The 20,592-nt window shown below is 33.4% G+C and overlaps 1 protein-coding gene across 1 annotated transcript in view; it reads left to right on the top strand.

Annotated features, from left to right (window-relative positions):
- LOC110465678 (Down syndrome cell adhesion molecule homolog) overlaps nt 1-16,354 on the top strand; it is a 109,771-nt gene extending 93,417 nt beyond the window's left edge. Inside the window, exons 22-39 of the mRNA XM_021521643.1 lie at nt 95-245; nt 1,041-1,155; nt 1,657-1,811; nt 2,554-2,571; nt 4,175-4,273; nt 4,834-5,019; nt 5,429-5,604; nt 6,217-6,337; nt 6,989-7,150; nt 7,288-7,536; nt 7,842-7,987; nt 8,387-8,513; nt 8,946-9,077; nt 9,370-9,618; nt 10,083-10,260; nt 11,088-11,224; nt 12,797-12,962; nt 13,142-16,354. Of these exons, the coding sequence (XP_021377318.1) occupies nt 95-245; nt 1,041-1,155; nt 1,657-1,811; nt 2,554-2,571; nt 4,175-4,273; nt 4,834-5,019; nt 5,429-5,604; nt 6,217-6,337; nt 6,989-7,150; nt 7,288-7,536; nt 7,842-7,987; nt 8,387-8,513; nt 8,946-9,077; nt 9,370-9,618; nt 10,083-10,260; nt 11,088-11,224; nt 12,797-12,962; nt 13,142-13,247 (2,673 nt within the window). The 3' untranslated portion in view covers nt 13,248-16,354. The remainder of the gene's footprint in view (nt 1-94; nt 246-1,040; nt 1,156-1,656; nt 1,812-2,553; nt 2,572-4,174; nt 4,274-4,833; nt 5,020-5,428; nt 5,605-6,216; nt 6,338-6,988; nt 7,151-7,287; nt 7,537-7,841; nt 7,988-8,386; nt 8,514-8,945; nt 9,078-9,369; nt 9,619-10,082; nt 10,261-11,087; nt 11,225-12,796; nt 12,963-13,141) is intronic.
- Nucleotides 16,355-20,592: the final 4,238 nt, after the last annotated feature.

Raw genomic sequence — 20,592 nt, 5'->3', positions numbered from 1 at the left:
ATAATTAGCGACTGAAAATTCCGGATGCGCTAACTCGAGTATCATTATAGTAAGTACCAATGAGTTATAAAAGATATATACTATTTACCACCAGGATGCTGCACTTGACGTGACCCCCACCCTGACAACATACCTGATGTCAGAGCTTCCCGTTAACATGGACGTGTTTGTACAAGTATCTGCAACGACCCGGATCGGGGAAGGGGAGAGAACGCATGTGGCAAAGGCTTCTCCACTAGATAAAGGTACATATCTAGTTGATATTTTAGCTATTGCAAGTCTCCGCTATGTTCCTCAGTAGCATCGACCACACCCATCAGTCTTCACCTTTTACATTGATATTTTGCCAAAATATTTGGTCTAAGATCCTATTACAGAGAAGGTAGTACTCAAGATACCACCCAACGAAGAACGTTGAATACACATGCGATTTCAGTTTTGAATCTGGAAATATACATAATATGCTTGACATTAATCACTCCGAACCATAACAATGTTTATATTTTGCTGATATTGATAATATGTTAAAACGGATGTTCTACGAGTTTCAGGAGATGTTGTAATGTGTATATGTATATATTCTAACAGAGACATACAGTACATGACCTCAAGCAAACGATCATTGTTTATCCATGTCCTTGTCGTTACTACATATGACAGGAGTGTAGCAGTTTCCATTTTAGCGCACCTTTACCGCAATTCTATATCAAACAAAAACAAATTCAAAATCATTTTATCGCAGAATATATGTGAATATTCTCAAATAACGAATTCGCAATTTGTAGTCGTTTCTATAATCTTAAATGCAATGTAGCACGGGCATATTTATTTTCCTAATTCTTACGTTACAATAGGCGTCATTTTATATTCTGTTAGTTGGTGTATTTACTATATGCTATGTTGGTCATGTAATCATACGATTGTACTGAAATAGTTTAGCATTGGACATTAAATAAAAGTATTTTATTATATCAAATAAAGCAATGTATTGGACTGACATAGGGATGCCATATACTAACTAGTATACGCTGTTATTAAAGTTGCGGCCAGGATCGCTAGTTTCTCGGACGTATTGACGATACCATGGCAACACCCTGTGACCTTACCGTGTATGGTAGTTGGTGACCCTGCTCCAAAGGTCAAGTGGATGATGAGGTAGGTGGAAGACTTCATGACAGCAAAACTTCAATATAATGGCCCTCGTCTTCATACTTCAACGTTCCTTTGCTCTTTTCCTGGAGAAACTTTATAACTTTCCCTCAATTTATCGCAAAATCCCCTTAAAACGTCAATATTTCTCTGGTTAATTGATGGCAGCATAACGAGGTTTAACTCGACAGATGTTCAAAGTGTATTCTCTCTCTCTCTCTCTCTCTCTCTCTCTCTCTCTCTCTCTCTCTCTCTCTCTCTCTCTCTCTCTCCACAATTTGCAGTAATTTTTATAAATGCTGAAACTGTACCTTTGGTTAAAATAACTCGCTGTATAAACGAAATATCACTGTGCTGTGGAATGAGGATCCTTGTTATTGTAAACGCGTTGAGGCTTTAATAGGGGACAAGATACATACAGTATTTGAAGGAAATTAATGTTATACTCTTTTGTATATAAAAGTGAAATAAGTTGATAACATACTTTGTTTTTACGTCTTACTATAGAGGCGGTGAGGTTGTGGTGAATGACAGGATACAGGTGCTACAGAATGGTTCCCTATATATAACCTCTGTTGTGGGTGGGGACGCTGCTAATTACACGTGCACGGCTGAGAACGTGTTCGGGTCTGATTCCATCGTGTTTGCCATCAGTGTACAAGGTAAGAATGGTCACGTGTATACAAATGTCACTGTCTTTACGCTGCTTTTGTACCATGCACAACTAATAAAAAAAACTAACATCTAATTACTTGTTTATTATCAATATTGAATTTCATTTGATGAAAATGTGCCAGATTCTGTTATAGTATGAGATTTTGTTATATTGAAAGATTTTTTAATACCTGTTGATAGGATCGGATTTTTGTTTAAACTAGTACAAACAGAAAATGACAAACTGTAAGCACGTGTATGTTCTGACAAATAGTCATTTGAATGGTTATGCATTTTGTACAGGATGAAAACTCCTATCGAAAACTTGTTATGTATGAGGCTAAGCATGGGCATAAATGTACATAACTGATTGTTAAAAGAATTCTCCACAAAACATTGTTTATGAAGTTATTTTCAAAGTGATATTCTGATATTCATTTTCTTTCTAGGATAACAGTTATAATATATAGGTCAGATGTTGAATATTGGATTTTTTTTTACATTAAATTGATAAATATTAGATACTTACAAGCCTTAAATCCTTGATTTCATAAATTAATTCTCAATCAATTCAAATGTTTAAAAAAATATTTGGAAATCGAAATCCGCATGTCAAAAACGTTTTTAGGGGTCTAGTATTTACTAAGATGTAATATATCTTCACTATAATAATGGTTATTGTTACACTAACTGTGTCAATGAATATAGTAGTTATATTGCTTACATTTCTTTAAATGCTACTAACATCAGTCAGCGAAAAACTTGGAAGTGAGTAACATAGCTGTACTGACGAGTTTGATATTATTTTGATATTATACTGTCATCTTTTTCATTTTCCCTGATTTCTTCTAAACCTCTTGACAACTCTGATGGTATTGTTTTTGTATAAGGTTATTTTAACCGACCTTCACTCATATCAATTCTCTATGAGTGAATTTCATTATGTCCGAAAACTGATATGAAATGTGAATAATATAATACAACAACGCTTGCATTTTTCTGATAGAATAAAAATACCATCAGCATGTTGAGTTGGTATACCATCCTTAACGGTTATCAACTTCCTTTTGTGGTGTTTTCTTTTCTACATGAACAGTTGTTTATGTTTGTTGTTTATTTAATAATGATAATAATTTAAAATGTGCAAAGGAAAGAAAGGAAAGAAATCTTATATGAATTTTGTTTTTAACAAATAAAAAATAGTTGCACTCATAGCTTTAGATTAACAGAAATTTTATCTTAACATTTTGTTCCCCTACTACATTCCCCCACTCCCCCTTCTTTTAATTAATTAGTCTGCGTTGTGAAAAATAAATATTAATTCTTTAGTATTAATATTTTCATCTTCCGGATTTGTTCGTTTTTTTCTTTTGATAAAATTAGAATGACTTTCTAAAAAATTAAGTCGAAAGTTACAAAAAACAAAAGTAAGAAAAATAATATTACCATATGAAATAATGCATGCCCAGAATTATAAGTTATAGAACGACGATATTAGCAGTTGCGTTACTATAGATATATATATGATAACAATGCATGTTCATAAAGTTCAATATTTTATTCAAATATAGAAAAACATGCATGCTCAATGTCATTCCGGATTAGCAGATAATATGACTTTTTATCTGATGTCGCTAGCGAAAGTAAATAAGATAGATGCATTTATAATTGCTCTAGGTCTATTTTTCAAACGAAAATTATAATGAACAATTATTTATTCCGTCGTTAACAATAAAAGACGTGGATATCTTCTGCATGTTTTGTGGTTTCCGAATAATCACCATCCTCTTTTTCTCCCGTATTTTCTTACAGTCTATGACGTGTTTTTCTTAAACCTTTTAAATGGATTACTATTTTGATTTTTTTCATTTAGTATATCTATAGAATTTGTTTGTCAAAAATTGTCTGTTATTTATTTGAATTGCATGACATGAAATGTACGGTACGAACCATCAAAGTCATGTATTATGAATTCGCAATATGATGTGGATGCTAACCAGCATAAATACACATTCCGGAGCTTAGTGTGGATATTTATTCTGTCAGAAAATTAAAAGATAGAAATTGCCAAAATATATCTATATTTACAGATTTTCAAAATTTCAAGAAATTTATTTCAAATAATTTTCGGTGATTTTAAATGATCTAATTCAATAAAGTTACACTTTTCATCTGTAAGGAGTGAATGAACGATCTTATTATATATTATTTCAAATACTTTTCGGTGATTTTAAATGATCTAATTCAATTAAGTTACACTTTTCATCTGTAAGGAGTATATGAACGATCTTATTATATAATCATGAAATTACTAGATTGTTTGAAAAACAAAAACATGTTTTAACATTTTGTCCAAATAATCTATTTTTAGCTCCTCCCAAACCTCCGAAGTTGTTCATTGCCGCCACAACGTCGTCCACCATACAGGTCAACTGGAGGTCAAGCAGTAATGGCGGGAGCCCTATTCAAGGTCAGACAAATGCTGTTACTAACCTGAAATTATTTATACAAAACAGTGGTCGCGTACTGATATATTCTCACCTNCCAAAAAAAAATTTTTTTTTTTTTTTTTTTTTTTTTTTTACTTTGACACAGTGACGGACATTCCATGTCCATGTATATGTATGTCCATGGCATACTATAGCTAGTTGAAGGATAAATTGTTCGATTATAGCCAACATTGGCAATGTTTTAAAGGAATATGTATACAGTTCGTCTTATCGTCTTAAACTGTATTTGTAACATGTATTTGAGAAAACTTCAGACAAGCATTTTATTCTTTTTCATTAAGTACCATGAATTGGCCATATGTTGCAGTGATGTTTACTTTTTATGACTTTCTGCACGGACAAATTAAGGTTTTAAATACATGTTCTGTTACGTATTATTTCTAGTGATCATTTTATTTTTAACAAAAATTGTTCTAGTTTTATCATAACAGCTTAGGACGATGATTGACCTCAGTATTACAAAGCATTGTTAGTACCACCTGACTTAAACCATATATAATTTCTCGTTGCTGTATCACAGGGTTTGAGTTGAACTATAAGAAGGAGTTCGAGGCCTGGCGAAAGATGAAACTTGGAGCCTTAAACCGGACGTACACGGCCTCGGCCTTGTTGTGTGGTACCGTGTACAGGTTCTATATATCGGCGTTTAACAGGCTTGGTACCAGTATCAGTAGTGTACAACTAACTGTCCAAACCAATGGATCAAGTAAGCATATACTATTATCATATCAAAACATAAAAAAATCTCATCAAAAAAACCTGAAATGCTTTTGTAAGTTTTTGTCCATTTTAGACAATCGTTAATGTAGTTGTATTATAAAAACAAATATGAAAATTGAACCCATTTTCAACAATGAATTTACACGTACGTTGTCAAAGCATATTAATCACCTGATTCATGTTAATTTACAGTTTCAATTGAATACGACATGCTAAGTTTCAATATGTCTATGTTTTATCACAGATAAAAAACATACTTTCTGGAGCATTAGGATATTATTTAGTTGGACAAGGTCATAATATATTTGTCTTTACTATATCTATCTGTTTAATTATTGAAATTGGTCTAATGCCAGGTTTGTTTACATTTCGCCACATTGCCTTGCCAATTGCAGCTCCCATCATGCCTCCTCAGAGCAAGCTCCTCAGATCCATAAATACAACCTCTGTTGACCTTGACATGACGTCATGGAAAACTGCCGGTTGTCCTATCCGGTTCTACTCTGTAAAGTACCAGGTATGGGGCGACGATGAGGTGGTCGAAGTTTCCAACAGCGTTAACAGGAACACGGTAAGGGGATTTTGTGTATGTTAACGAAAAGGAAAGCGCTTTTTCTTCCGGAACATTTGGTCCTATTCCAAGTAAATCTTCCCATTGTTCATATTTGTCATAGTTTTATCGATTTCGAGTTGAAATTATATTTTTGGTGACACTTTGATATTTTTTTTTTTAATTCTTAGTTTTAGTTATTCTTATAGTTAACTATTTTGTACTATTTCATGCATTCAGCTGGCCACATTAACACATTATGCTGCTTGCTGGAGTTACGTTCCGGGTGTTCCAGCATAAACGCTTGCGGGTTTTTTCTTTCCATTTGCAGCATCATATAAGTCTATATACAGTTATTCCGGAGTAGGAGGAAACATTAGGACCAAAGAAACCATTGCATAGTATAGGAGGCCCTACAATACCCCTGCTCTATTCTACCCATTTCTTTCTGAATTATCCTTCCTTCATCTTCGAATAAATGCTTTTCTTAATAATATGTCCTTAGGCCCTTTCCCCATAAACAAACAAACATTTGTTAACATGTTATAATTGAATAACCAATGTTTAACACATGTTGTAAGCTACCTTTTTAATGACTTTATAAGTAACAAAACGTTTCATTGATTCCTTCAGTCGAGTTTCACTGTGCAAGACCTGCATCCTGCCACGTGGTACATGATGGTGGTTACCGCCCACAGCGACGCTGGGTCAACAGAAAGTCACCTCAAGTTCGCCACGCTTACCTACCACGGAAGTAAGTATTTCTTTGTCTACTTGTTATCACTGCTACAGTGTATGACCTAATTACCCTCCTGAAATGAAAATTCTCCCACAAATTTTATCCCTCACTTACCGCTAACATATTTCAAGGTCCCTTTATCGGTTTTTTTCTGAAAAAATAGGTTTATATGTTAACAACATTTTACCGCCAAACCTCTTTATAACGTCAATATGTCTCTGGATAAATGATGTAAGTATAACGAGGTATTCTGTACTGCAACTAACTTGCTAGATTTGTTGATATTTGTGGAGAACTTAACGTTACTTTGATTTTTCTAAAATTTAATAATATTATAATTTTTAGTAGGCAATTACCGCGAGAGCTTCGCATGCAGTGGTAGATCTATTTAAATCTGCCGAAAAGCTGTTACTTTTTAACTGACAAATGTCAGTCTTAAAAAAAATAAACAAAAGACCCTTTACAATGTGTTATATAATTTGATATCCTAGAAGTCAAAATAAAGTTTAACACTTCCAAATAAGTTTGTTTATTTCGTAATCCGGTCACTTGAAAAATTGATATAGTAGGATATTTTCGAATTCATAACTTTTGTAATATACATCAAATGCTTTGTGAATTTTTACGCAAATTGTTTTCTACGTAATCTGTTTAATTTTGTTTCAGGTACAATTATGCCTATCTACGTCGCAAGAAAAATGGAGACGCGATTTTATGAAAAGGCGCACATAATTATTCCCCTTTGTGCTGGTATAGTGGCGCTGTGTGTTATGACCGTTGGAATACTCCTCTACTGCAGAAGGAGGAGAGAAATGCATCACATCAAAGGTAGATAACTCTGTTCAATGAAATACAATACGTCATTGTTATAATTTATGATAAGAAGCAAAATATTTCTCATTGATTAGTGACTTTCTGCTCGTGTAAGTTCTTGATAATTTATTTATTCTTCTGTCGTTCCGCAGAAAACGCCTCGAACCTACGAAGAGATATAACAGCAGAAACGTCTTTGATGAATGACCTTGACAAGCGCCTAAATCTTGACCTTGATAGTAGTAGTGGGAACTCCGAGCCGTTTGGCAAGAGGAATGTAAACCTTTTGATATCTTTGAACTCGGACGACAACCTAACAGGCAACAGTCACACGTGGTTCGGTCTCCATGACAACAGTAAAACCAATAGCGACAATGGATCGTTTGATAGATCCGGAACAGGTAATTAGAAAACAAACCGTTTAGGATTTGTCTCCCTTGATTACCACCTCAAATAAGGGATTTTACAATTAAACAATCATGGAAACAATCACCATTAAAACTCGTATTATCTTTTTCCCCATACTGCACATTCTAAAAGTCATTCCCTATTTGCGTTCTTGTGTTTTCTCGGGGGTCTCGTCGATGAAGCACAAGCGACGCTTACCCTTTTGAAACAACTGGTCTTACTTTTATCACGTGATCTTATTTTGTTTTGATATCAAGTTTTGCGGACAATTCTGTATTGTGTGATTTTCTTTTTCCAGACGAGGACGGAAACATCAATCCTTACGCCACATTTAACCAGCTCAAACAGGTGTTGGTAGAGAAGAATGATATGGGGCGAAATGACGACATGATGTTACCCGAGTTTGACGACATCAGTCTGGAGAAGGCGCAGGCGCAGAAATGTGTACGTAACCTGATAGACTATGGTGATATCTTTAAGATTTATGTTTGAAAATTTTTGTTGTTTTCCTTTGACGTCAGTTTAAAGCATGATTTAAAATGATTTCACTATATATAATACATTTTCCTGTAAATTATGTACTTGATATTTGGTTAACATTTTTTTCTATTGCATGTTTTTCGACTTTTCTAATTATAGTTTAGTATTTAAATCAAACTTATTTAATACCTGTATTGTCCCTATTGGTTCCATTACGTACCTAAATGATAGGTTTCTTTGAACGATTGTGCATTTGTAAAGCTATACTGTGTAATTATTTACCACAATAATACATCTTGTTAGGTCACTTCATCCTCAGCCTACTCAAATACGAATTGTTGAAATGTTATTTTTATAATTTAGATGTCAACTCCGTCAGAACCGTACGTCCCATTTTTCCACAAAGCCGAACATGAGGCGAGGGACCCCAACCCTCCCCTAGTGCCTATGCGGGACCAAAGTGCCAAACAGGCCGGATACGACAACCAAGGTTAGCTCAACTCCAATAACCATAATCATTAAATCTCTTCGTAGTAAAACTTGAAACATTACCGAACGACAGAGCTTTGAAATCCTCCACCTATCGCTACAAGGTGATATAAATAAATCTGATCATACCAACATCATAAATATGTGCTGCGCTATTTCTTCGTGCTACAGAATAAACCCTATTCAAACATACAGATGATTTAAATCACGATAATGTCAATAGCAGCTATTGATACAACAAATTGTGTTTTTGAAATTTTGAAAGTGGGACCCATCTTCCGCTTAGTTATATATTTGCTTGATAATCAAGCATTTATTAAATTATCAATAAAGAAAGATGAACTAAATGCACTTATACCGTTATGCATGATAGGTATGAATAACGAAACTGGGAACACGTTTGTCACGCTGTTTTCTTTTTATTATAATAAAGGACTGATATTAAGTCCGCGGAAGTACGCCAGTGCGGAACAGATCCACGCTCTGTTTACACAATGCCCACCTAGGCCACACAGTACTTACGGCAAATCAAAATCAGGGTCACATGGAAGCTCTGATGAGAAAGGTAAGTAAATGTATCATAGAGTCAGTGTCTCACGTTTTTTTTGTGAAGGTAGCTTCATTCATTTAATTTATTACAGCGTAAAAATGTTATAATGGAAATGAATTTAAATGGGACAGAAAGGAGACGTACTTGTAATTAACTGACACAGGGAAAATGTTAAATATGACGTCAAGATTACAATTTCAGTTTTAATCATGAATACAGATTTGCTTATGATACAATACCATCTTAATACATGTATGACGAAAACCATAGTTCATGTTGGTTAGTTTCAACGTTTGCTATTAAACAGGAAGTCAGAGACACAGTGTGATCTCGAGCGTAACGACAGTATCATCTAGCCGTGACGAACTGCTGGAGGCCTTGGAGAACGCACGGAAAAACCCTCCCCCTCCGGTAGTGTACGAGTCGCCCCAGGACTCGAGCTCTGGCCCAACAGATAGTTCAGTAGCCACGGAGCCTGGTATCGTACAGTTCACCCAGTCTCCACCTAAACCAAACGAGCAGCGACAGGCAGCGTGCGAGGTCCCAGGCTACGAGTGTAAGTGTCCCGGTATTTATATATATAATTAGTGTGGGTAGTTCGCATAGTAATATCATTCTAAACTTTCTAAGATACAGTGTAATTAGAACTGATCACAGTATTGCTTTGGATGCTTTGGTGCAGTGTTCTGCTTGTTGCAATGGGCAGACGCCAATTAAGAATTAGTTCATCTTGAGCAGCAAATATTTATTTTCAGCGTACATCTTAATGTTTTAATTAGGAACAAACTTCATGTTTGTCAAGTTTTCCAAATATCCACAATACTTTATAATTTAAAACATTTGATGTTTTTTTCATTCTCTCTCGTTTGATGGTTATGAAATATTTTTCGATGATACCACTTTCGGGGTTATCCAGTACGCGAACAGTTAAGTAGTTTCGTCACTGTTCTATTGTATCAGGAAAACCACATATTTATAGACATACTTATCATATGAACTGTTATGTTGGTGGCGATACAGGTGCCCAAGGGAAACCTAAACGTTCCATGAAGAAGGAAGCAGAGAGTGACACAACGGATCGAGAAACCACAGACGCTCCACGCGAGACGTTCCACCCGCGCAGAACACGTGGTCGCCACCGCGGCAAACAGCGCGGGACAATCGCCAAGCGTCAAATCATTCCAGCATTCGTACCAAGGTCAGTGTGTTAAAGAAACAAAAATGAATAAAATCATAAGTTGTGATTGGTTAACGAAATGACACAGTTTCACATATATGTATATAGATCAAGTGGTATTATCTCATAAGTACAATATAGATAAACTTGTGAAAGTTGGTATGTCGAAAAGTCTTTTTAAAGAATTTTATGTAAAAACAATGATAAGTAGTTCATATCTAGACAACGTTAAATTTATTCATATCTGGACAACTTTAATATTTTAGAAACAAATCTACCGGATTAAGAAGTTTCCGAACATAAAGGCAAAAAGTACCACTGCATCAGTTATACTCGCACAAAAAAAAAAAAAAAAAAAAGTTCGCATTTGGGTATTTTCCTTTCTAAATAGAAGATGAAGTATTATCGGAAGCAGATTTTCTAGCTTAGAGTTACTCCCCCTGTCATTTTATTCTAAAACGTTTCGGCAAATAAATCGATCACTCGTTATAATGCTGTACAATTTTATACTTTCCGATTCAAAATTTGGTGAAAGTGTAGGCTTTGCAGTGTAAATATTATGTGTGCGACTCCTGCATCTTTTCTTATTTCTTTTTTTTATCTCTAATTTCAAACTTTTGAAATTCGAACAACGATAATTCTGTAAAATGCATGCTAGCATGTGGTTTTTATTGAATAGTTCTTTTGAAAGGTGCTTAAAGTAGTATGTTTCGATGTTGAAAATGACACAAATATTGTCTACTTGTTTGTACCTATTACATTCAGCTGTAAACTTCGTTACCTTGTTGTTCTGAAAGGAAGTGAACATGAAATATAAATACATACAATGTAATGTTTTTGATTCACAGAACCCACAGTAGGACAAGTACCACCAGCAGTGAAGAGGTCACGTACACATTTGGTGGGCGTGACTCACCACACTCCATTAGTCCGCTAGACGGCGCCTACCAGTCTTACCGAAAGGCAGCCGAGAAACATAAGAAAGGTAGACATATTTCACTAATAGAAGGGTATATGTCGTTTGTATTTCTGTATTACACAAATGTGCCTAACATAGCTTCACATATTCAGGATCAAGCTACAAAGGGACGAGTGCAATCACTGAAATATTCCGCTGCACGAGTGAAATGATAAAAGGAAAGCGTTAACTTTTTATTTATTACATTTTTCGTATATGATGTGAGATCTATCTGACGTCATAATCAATTTCACGGAAAATAATAATAAATTATGATATAAGGGTATATATAGCTTGCTAGTAGAAGGGTATGAATCGTTTGCTAATAAAAGGGTAGATATTGTATATAAACAGTAGAAAGTAAGATGTCGATCACTTAATGCCGATAACTAGCAAAAACCTAGATATCGATCATGCACAATAGAAACGTACATTTCGATCACTAAAATTAAATTTAAATATCGATCACAAACAGAAGAAAGATAAATATCGATCACTAAAGGAAAAAAAATAGATCTTGATCATTAAAAGAAAGAACGAAAATATTTATCACGTTATAAAAATATGAATATCGATCATTAACAGTAAAGGAAAAATATCGATCATTTTAAGAAAAAAATTGTAGAAATTAATCAGTAACAAAGTAAACTGATCACAAACAGTGGGAAACAATATGTCAAGAAAAGGTAAAGGTCGATCAATTAGAACAGAAGGTACACACATCGATCACATACAAAAGAACATCACATTTTAAATTGCCATCACTATCGATAAGAAACTGAAGAAAGTTAGATGATTGTCAATACAAGTTTTTTCAATGCTTAATAAAACATCTATTACATTGAATACTGATAAAGAATCCTTCTTACTGCAATTTGATTAAGCAACCTCATGCAATGAGTGAAAATCTGTATTTTTTGAGAGAAAAACGATGTTTTAAAGTTAGGTATTTTTAACGTTTTGTTCAGCTTAGTAAGTATGGATTATGAAAGGTTCTTGTTACACAACCAATAAGTGATCCCATGTGACGTTTTGATGACTAGTACTGTATGTACTCTGTCACCTTTATTTTATAAATATATGAAAACGGCATAGACTTCTATTTTGCAAATGCATTTAAGTTGCATGTAGATAATTGGTATAATCGAACAAGTACATTTTGAAAGTACTTTGCTTGTATGACCAATAATTTACAACACCGATTGTTTACTTGGTGTATATAGTGTATATAGACTAGAGACTATTCCCTAGGGACAACAAGATGACTGCATATTATCCAAAACAAGCCTCCTATTTACTGATTGAATTCGTTGTCTTGATTCGGTGGGACTGTAACACGCCTGTCGACATTTACAGGATATACGAGAGAATGTACATGTACATATACCACATCTCATAATTAAGCACCTTTAGAATGAGATCCAACCCATCATGTGTTTCCAATGGTCCCCACCAATACCAATGCTATGTATTTTAAGTTATCAATAACTTTGATTTGTCCTCTCATAGTTGTACGTTGATGTTATCTATGAACATGCTACATGTTTTTACTAGTGGTGAGAACGACATTATCTATTTCCGTTCTGTATCTTTTTCTAGGTATGAGGACAGTAGGTCGGAGTACCCCGCACGTGCGGACCCGGTACGACACAGCATTAGCCACTCCTGGCACGGACGAGCACCGTCCACTAGTCATGTCGCTCGCCGGCCAGTCTATGACCAGTCCGGCCGAGGAAGATGAAGATGCAGTTAGTCTGTTGGACAGGTGAGAATTGACCAGCAATCCAATATAAGGAAAGGTCATAATAAATACCATTAAACCTTTTATCTTCCTCGTATAAACATGTTATGTAACTTTATTAAAAAGCACTCTTAGTGTGTCTGAACGTTGTAAACTCAGTATTTTTGCCGGTGATTCATCTCATGTTGTTACTACTGTTGAAGGTATTACCGCCCAGTCCCTGATGATGACGAAATTGCTGACAGCAGTTCTGCTCAAAGAAAGAACAAAGGAGACAAAGGATATACTGAAGACTTTACTATCGTATAACAGGAGTTCAAAGGTTACACGAATGACGTCACACTCGTCTATATAGACAGGTCAAAGGTTACTTGGAAACTTAACAATCGTCTAGGGAGCAAAAGTTTAAATGACTTACCATGCTTCAAAGTCCACGATTTTTATTATGAGAAAAGCCGGCAAAACTTATTCTTCAACAACAAAAATGGACGACGAAATGCGGAAACCATAAGGAAGTGTAGGGCGATGTTATCTTTGTTAGATTGTATGTGGAACAAATGAAAAGTCATCATTTCAAGATATGTAGATATATACTATCTACTCTTGTCTTGAAGGCGCAGTTCTGCAAATAAAGAAGAATGTTCACGTTGGGCGCAAGCGTCTGTTAAGGGAATTATTCTACCTTTAAAAATATGACCTTGGACTTGTGAGGTCACTAATGTAATCAATTCAATTGCTTTTACATTCCGGGATCATAAAAAAGTGCAATAGAAAAAACACGTTATTAATTAAATCATTCCTTGTTGTGATTTTGATATTTGAAGACACTGGTCAAGCTGCCAGTCGAGACCTTCGCCGATACTACTGTTGTTGTCAACGTGAGCTGCTCACTTACACTTGTTGCTTTCGCGCCATTTTCATCCATTCATAATGACGTCATCACTCATGAAATGAAAACTAATTCATCGTCATTTCTGTCAGCATTCATATGAACGCTTTGTGGCCCTAGATTCAAGAATGTGCGAATGTCCTTAAAAAAAGGACAAAATAAATGATCGCTATTACCTGTGTAGCTATACGAATATACGAGTCGATGCAAGGAGAATGGAATACGGCTTACCTTTCAATATGAGAAGCATTTTCTCACCTTGTTCTGGGAAGACTAAGATGATTGGATAAACCGAGGTGCAAATGTATGATGTCATAATATAATATATGACGTCATCAAATCGTGTCTTTGTCCTATTGCCATACCGGATGTACGTTATTTGAGGAGACAATGAACCTACTGAATTGACTATAAGATTACCTATCAAAAGACTGCATCAAATAATGATCAATTCAGTTTCATATGTGCGGATAAGAGACAGGTTGTAGTTGTAAGATACAAAAAAATAGCTTGAAATTTAGCGAGGCGACATGCGTCAAAATTATTAATACTACTGAAATCAGTGTGTATATATATTCATTTGACTGACAAGAGTTATGATCCTCAAAATGTTAAAATTTCCAGATAAATTTTTATGTGTAGTAGGATTATAATTACTTTGCATGGTCACAATGAAAATTATGAACTTGTTAGTAAACATGAGAATATCAAATGTTGGTAAAGACAAAGTAAATGAAGCCGTTAAACCGCTATATCAGTGTTACGAGGCCAAAACGACAATACGACGTGTTGGAAGGTTGACCAACATATTATAGGTGTGGGTATGTAAAACTCGGTAAACAGCTTTTTGTCTGTAACAGAAGTAATTTTCGTGTTGAAGACGTATATTATATATATGTGGACTTTTATGATATTGTCAATTAATGTTTGCGACTTTCGAATAATTTATTACATTATTTATTTCTTGGACGATATTAGGGACTTTGTGTGCAATATGATATATTATACGTGTAGCTACTTCATCTAAATAACTGGGGAAAAAAAGAAAATATTATTTATATTCCAGACAGCTATTCTTAAAACTTAAAATAATATTCTGTCCTTCATGTTGATGAATTTTATACGTTGATTTATTTTACACGAAAAACGCTGAATTGAAATATTTTTAATATTTTAAGTTTTATATTTTAAGATAAACCTAGTCAGTCCCTTCACTGCCAGTATTACAAATACCCGGATGTGTCATTAATGCCCCGCCAACGCTTTCTCTAGACACGATTAGTTAGAATTTGACTGGTCATACATAAATCAAATGCTAAGATAGATTAATGATATGCCAAAATCTGCGACAAAGAATTAATTTCTTTTTACAAAATGTTTGCCAGTTTTTATGACTATCATAACGGTAATGATCATATACAAAATTGTGTATCCAGTCAGATTTATAAATAAACGTTTCTTAGAATAGCATTGGACATTGTTATCGAGACTGTTTTTATCTTTGTATGTATCTACACACGCTTTACGCTACGGTGTTCCTGTCACAAGCTTCTCGTTGATGTGAGCACGTGGTAATCAATGAGAAAATATTAATTGTTAACATTTAAACATGAAGGATAGCAATTGCCTAGAAGCAACTTAGTCTGCATTCTGATGCTAAAAAAGGGATAATAACTCTCAAGTTATCTCCCATTGACTGCAAAACGTTGCAGTTTATTATTAGAGATTTAGAATAAGGCTTAGGTAATGTTTTGAGACGAAAACATTTTTTGCAGATAGTTAACGGTTCGAACTTTTTTGTTTTGTTTGTTTTAAGCTACATCGTGAAGGTGTCGTTTCCAGGTTGAGACGATGTCTTGATTGTGAGCGGTTATTTCGTAACATAATGGTAGTTCTACAAATGGCGCCAAGCAAATTCTCGCTGAATTATTTCTATCAGATATGCTATTTCCCAGGCACAAAAAATATTCGATCAATTTTTAAAGTAGATATATTATATCTGTTCTAAGTAATTAAAGAATGATGAGTTTGTTATAATTAACTAATTGTATCCGAAAATATGCATTAAAGCATAAGGTATCATGTATTTCAAAGAAAATTTGCAAGAATCCATATTTTATTCGTTAAATTATTTGAAATATATATATATATATTGTAGTATGTTTGCCTGTTAGCAAGCTTGCTCTTCCTATTAGTATTAGTGAGTGTAGTATACAGATAATGTATCTATTAGACTGTTTGAGCATTTGTACATTACTTGTATTATTTATTATATTCAAAACATTGTATATTCTGCAAAGTTTCTAATAATTTAAAGTATTGTCCGTATTTTTCCAGTAGACATTTCTTGCTGGATTTGTATATATTTTAATTTGTACGCATATGACGTCACAAGTGCAAACTACAGAACATTGCTACAATTAGTTATTGACAGTCTGCATATGTGGTTTGTATTTGTTACATGTTAAAATGACACAAAATACCCATATAATTATTTGTGGTATATTGGTTATATATATATACTATATCGTTTTATGTTGATATTTTATGACCTACCAAAAAATATCAAAAATTCAAAAATATGGAAATCCATCTGATCTACGAAGCATTAAATTACAGAAAGTGTATGACTTCAGCAAATTCTTGTAAAAGAATCACATGGAAATCAAATTACTAAATAAGTTTTAATATCTGATAGTTTTATTTTGATTGGTGTTTCAATTGAATTAGAGAAATAATTGTCTCCAAAACATACATATCACAACATGAAATTTATATTTTAAAATGTCCTTCGTACGTTGTAATCTAATGGGCGTATGCAAATGTAACGTTGTCCGCGCGTCCTTCAGTAAGTAAGTCAATTTATATAAATTTAGTTAATATTAGACTGCCTTTCCTTTAAATTTCAGACATTTGTTATTGAACTTTTTGATATGTGAATTATCATAAAAAAAGAGCTGAACATTTACGTTCATTATCAAGATCGATGCTGAAGGTTTTCTCAATTTAAAATCTTAAAAAATGAAGGTCGACTCAAACAAATTCGCGCAAAAAATAGGTCATAGTCAATTTCAGCTTATGTGATTCGGTAAAACATCTAAACCATTTTTTACAATTTATAGACACTGAGGTTACCATAGCACCTCATAACATTGTAACTTGATACAGGAAATTGAAACGTGACAAATTCCATTGATATATTTTTTTTTTTTTTTAAACGGGAGTTTTGTTATAAATATTCAAAAGAAAAAACGAAGCTTGCATTGTTTGATATTTCTTTCGAAAATACAAAACTGTTACTTGTGTTGTTATTTTGTCCAATGGTTTTCAAAACATTCCATTAATTTTACAAGAATTAATTTGGAGATATCAAAAGGACGAAATAAATACGTAATATATGCATCAATTTACAATGATGACAGCTATTATTATTAAAATTTAAACGTTGTTTACTTCAAACATTCCAAAATTTACCAAAATATGTGCGATTCAGATTTACCGATACAGTTGTTGAAATAAAATGGTTGATTTTTTTAATTATAATTTTACCCAGTTCTTTTAACAGAGGTGGTATTCCTCGAATGCACATATTTTGATTAAACTCGAGTTACACCTTATACAAGTTTAAGACTTAGTATGACGATGACATTTTAAACCGATTTTGCCGTCGTCCTATTAAAATCATCCATCCTCATAAATACTATCAAGCTATACAGTTTTGTTAGCTATATATACATGAGGTCATAAAATATAATTTCATCAAAAAAAAAAATTGATAGAAATTAATTTTTAGAAAATTTACTAGGTTTTCCCTAAATCGGGCCATTGCTTTTTATAGATGGCTAAAATAGTTGGTAAAATACCAACGAAGTTAACAATTTTCCGTTGATATTTGAAGAGTATCGGATAACTGGTTACAACAAATTAAATATAATACACATTCCCTAGAAATTGATGAAAAGATTTATAGAATACGGGCCACATGCAACATGTGGTACAAATTTACGTCCGAGCATAAAATATGCAGCTATTAATACAAAACTAAGTGTTTAACGTATGCTTAATTATAAATCATGGAAATATATTAAATCTGAGCGAGATAGACAACTGTCATTTAATATGCGTGGTTTACACGACTTTGATGTTATTTTTCACATATATTTCGATGAGAAATATAACAACATTTTCATATAGTATAGTTTCCTTATGCCGAAGTTGTAAGTGGCACGAATATTTGACTCGAGATAAATGGGGTATTCGAAATATCAAAATCCCCATTTAATTAATTGGATGTAATACAAGAGAAAGAGTAAGTCCATTTATATAAAATCGGATATATCGAATACTTACAGATATATCGAATATATTTTTACATATTTTATGTATATTTGGATATATCGAATATCCATTAATATATGAATAAATATTTAAACGGATATATCGAATACATTTTGAAAATCATTACAATGTATTCAAATAGTTCGAATACTTATTCATTTATAATATTTCGGATATTTCGAATAGCCTTTCATGTATACATATATAATTGGTATATAAATGTACCACGGCAATTCGATATAAGTTATTGTCATGACCCTAACGATTTCGACATAGCGAAGGTTAACTATATTCGGATGTTTCATTTTTTGATTGTAATACTTACTGGAGTTTAAACATTTTACACGATTAGTTTACGTATTCGGCGGAATTTTATCACGTATATACTGCCTTATCTGTGATTAAATACATTACACGCGAGTCATATGCAATATTTCTGAACGTTGATTAAGAAATACATTAACCTGTTTCAATAGTGGCCTCCTTTTCATGGTTCATAAATCATTCGTATCAGCCATCATTTCTTCTCTGAAAACATTAACATGTTAGCTATCACCATTCGTTAACTACCGTAAAATAGAGATAATCGGTAGTGTTCATATGTGTGCATAACATATACATAGCATGAAAATATATCATTGTTATTATCACTAGGCATGATTATGGGATATCGATATTTGACCTTGGTTACTTTTTCAAGATCGTTATATTTGACATTGTCACGTGAGAACACGGTCTTAGATTTTAACTTAATGCACGTGATTATAACGGAGAGATCTCTTAGTCTTACTTTTGCGATGAGAAGTGATAGGAACGAACGCACGTGACGTTTATTCTAATATTTGTAACGTGACATTTAACACAATGGTTATTTCTTACCTTGATTCATAAAACTTGTTAATGGTTTGAAATATAATTTTGTCCTACACTTACGGTTATCAAATTGGAACACGAAATTTTTACCATGTTTAACCCTTTAACCACTATAGACCATAATGGACTCATCCATATCAATGTATGGTAGAGTCTACTAAAGTTACATAGGGGTCCCGAAAGGGTTAAGCATGGCAAATTGTCTGTATTCACAATACATTTGATTGACATTTACTCGCGTCCACTTGCGTTGTCCTATACAGATGTATCCATGTTTTATGTACAAAGTAAGTTAATTGTGATGTCAAATGTATGACATGTATAAGACATAACACATGTATCCCCCACCGTCTTTAAACATAGCAATCAAAACTAAGTCAGTCTACTCATATGTCTAAAACACTATATTAATGAACGCGTGCTTTATATACTGTGATATCACTAATTTCGTGGTGTTTCTAATTTCGTTGATTTCGTGGATAATCCTAGTCCACGAATTCACAGGTCCACAAAGTGATTTCAATTTTCATATAAAGCGATTCTCCGTTTAAATGGGTAATGGTTCATTCACGAATCCATGTACCAACAAAATTGTGTTTTGTTGGGAACTCACGAAATTTCATCCCCACGAAAATATCTGATTTCACAATACAATTGAAAGCGCATATTTGCGAGGAGTTTATACTTTCGAGATATCACCATTTCAAACAAAAATGATGACCAAACTGTGTAATCAGGGTGACACAATAAGTGAAATTTATCACAATATGCATATGAAATAGGTTTTTAGTACAATTTTCGTCATACTATAAATGACGTGGGTTGGTGCAATATTTTATTTTTGTTTTATTATATGTTACTGTTAACCTTAATGTTGCTGACACGTTTTCATATTTCCTGAAATCTTATTCCTGATTTCACGATTATTTCGTTGAGGTCTTCAAGATAAGTTGATAAACAACACTTGATGAGGATATTCCTTCAATATACACGTGATACACGTTCGGTAAATTAAATTATTTCACAGAATTGACTTATTTCATGAATTTCGGTCTTTTAAAAATTTACTTTGGTCGTGATACAGGATTGCGTATTTTTTATTGATATTTTGTTTTCTTTTTCAAATCATTTTATACAAAATATAGCATTTTAAAAATGTGTTTTCATGCAACAAGGATTCCATTGATGATGATGTCAGTGGACGCCATTGTCGTCCTCACAGAGATGGACACTATTTAATTTAAATTGATGCTTAGAAATGAAATGTTCGTTTTGTATTTAACAGATGTTGGTTGTGATTGTTCGATTTGATTTATACAGATTTAGAAAGTTGGTGTCGTATTATAGAGTATCATGCCAAACTGTCCCGCGGTTCGTTTTCATTATTAAAGCACTTACAATATATGTTTAAGTATTGAAACATTTGTTTATCATCCTTAAAAGATGATTTTTCATATAATTCTCTTGATAACGATTTTATGATGATGATTTTCTATTTCTACTTTAATATTTTTCATTGAGATGTGATCGAAAACAAACGTGAAAAGGATCATA

The sequence above is a fragment of the Mizuhopecten yessoensis genome, unplaced genomic scaffold, assembly GCF_002113885.1.
Source record: "Mizuhopecten yessoensis strain PY_sf001 unplaced genomic scaffold, ASM211388v2 scaffold11097, whole genome shotgun sequence".
NCBI lineage: Eukaryota > Metazoa > Mollusca > Bivalvia > Pectinida > Pectinidae > Mizuhopecten > Mizuhopecten yessoensis.
The sequence above is the reverse complement of the archived record's forward strand: the minus strand, read 5'-3'. Positions and strand labels throughout refer to the sequence as shown.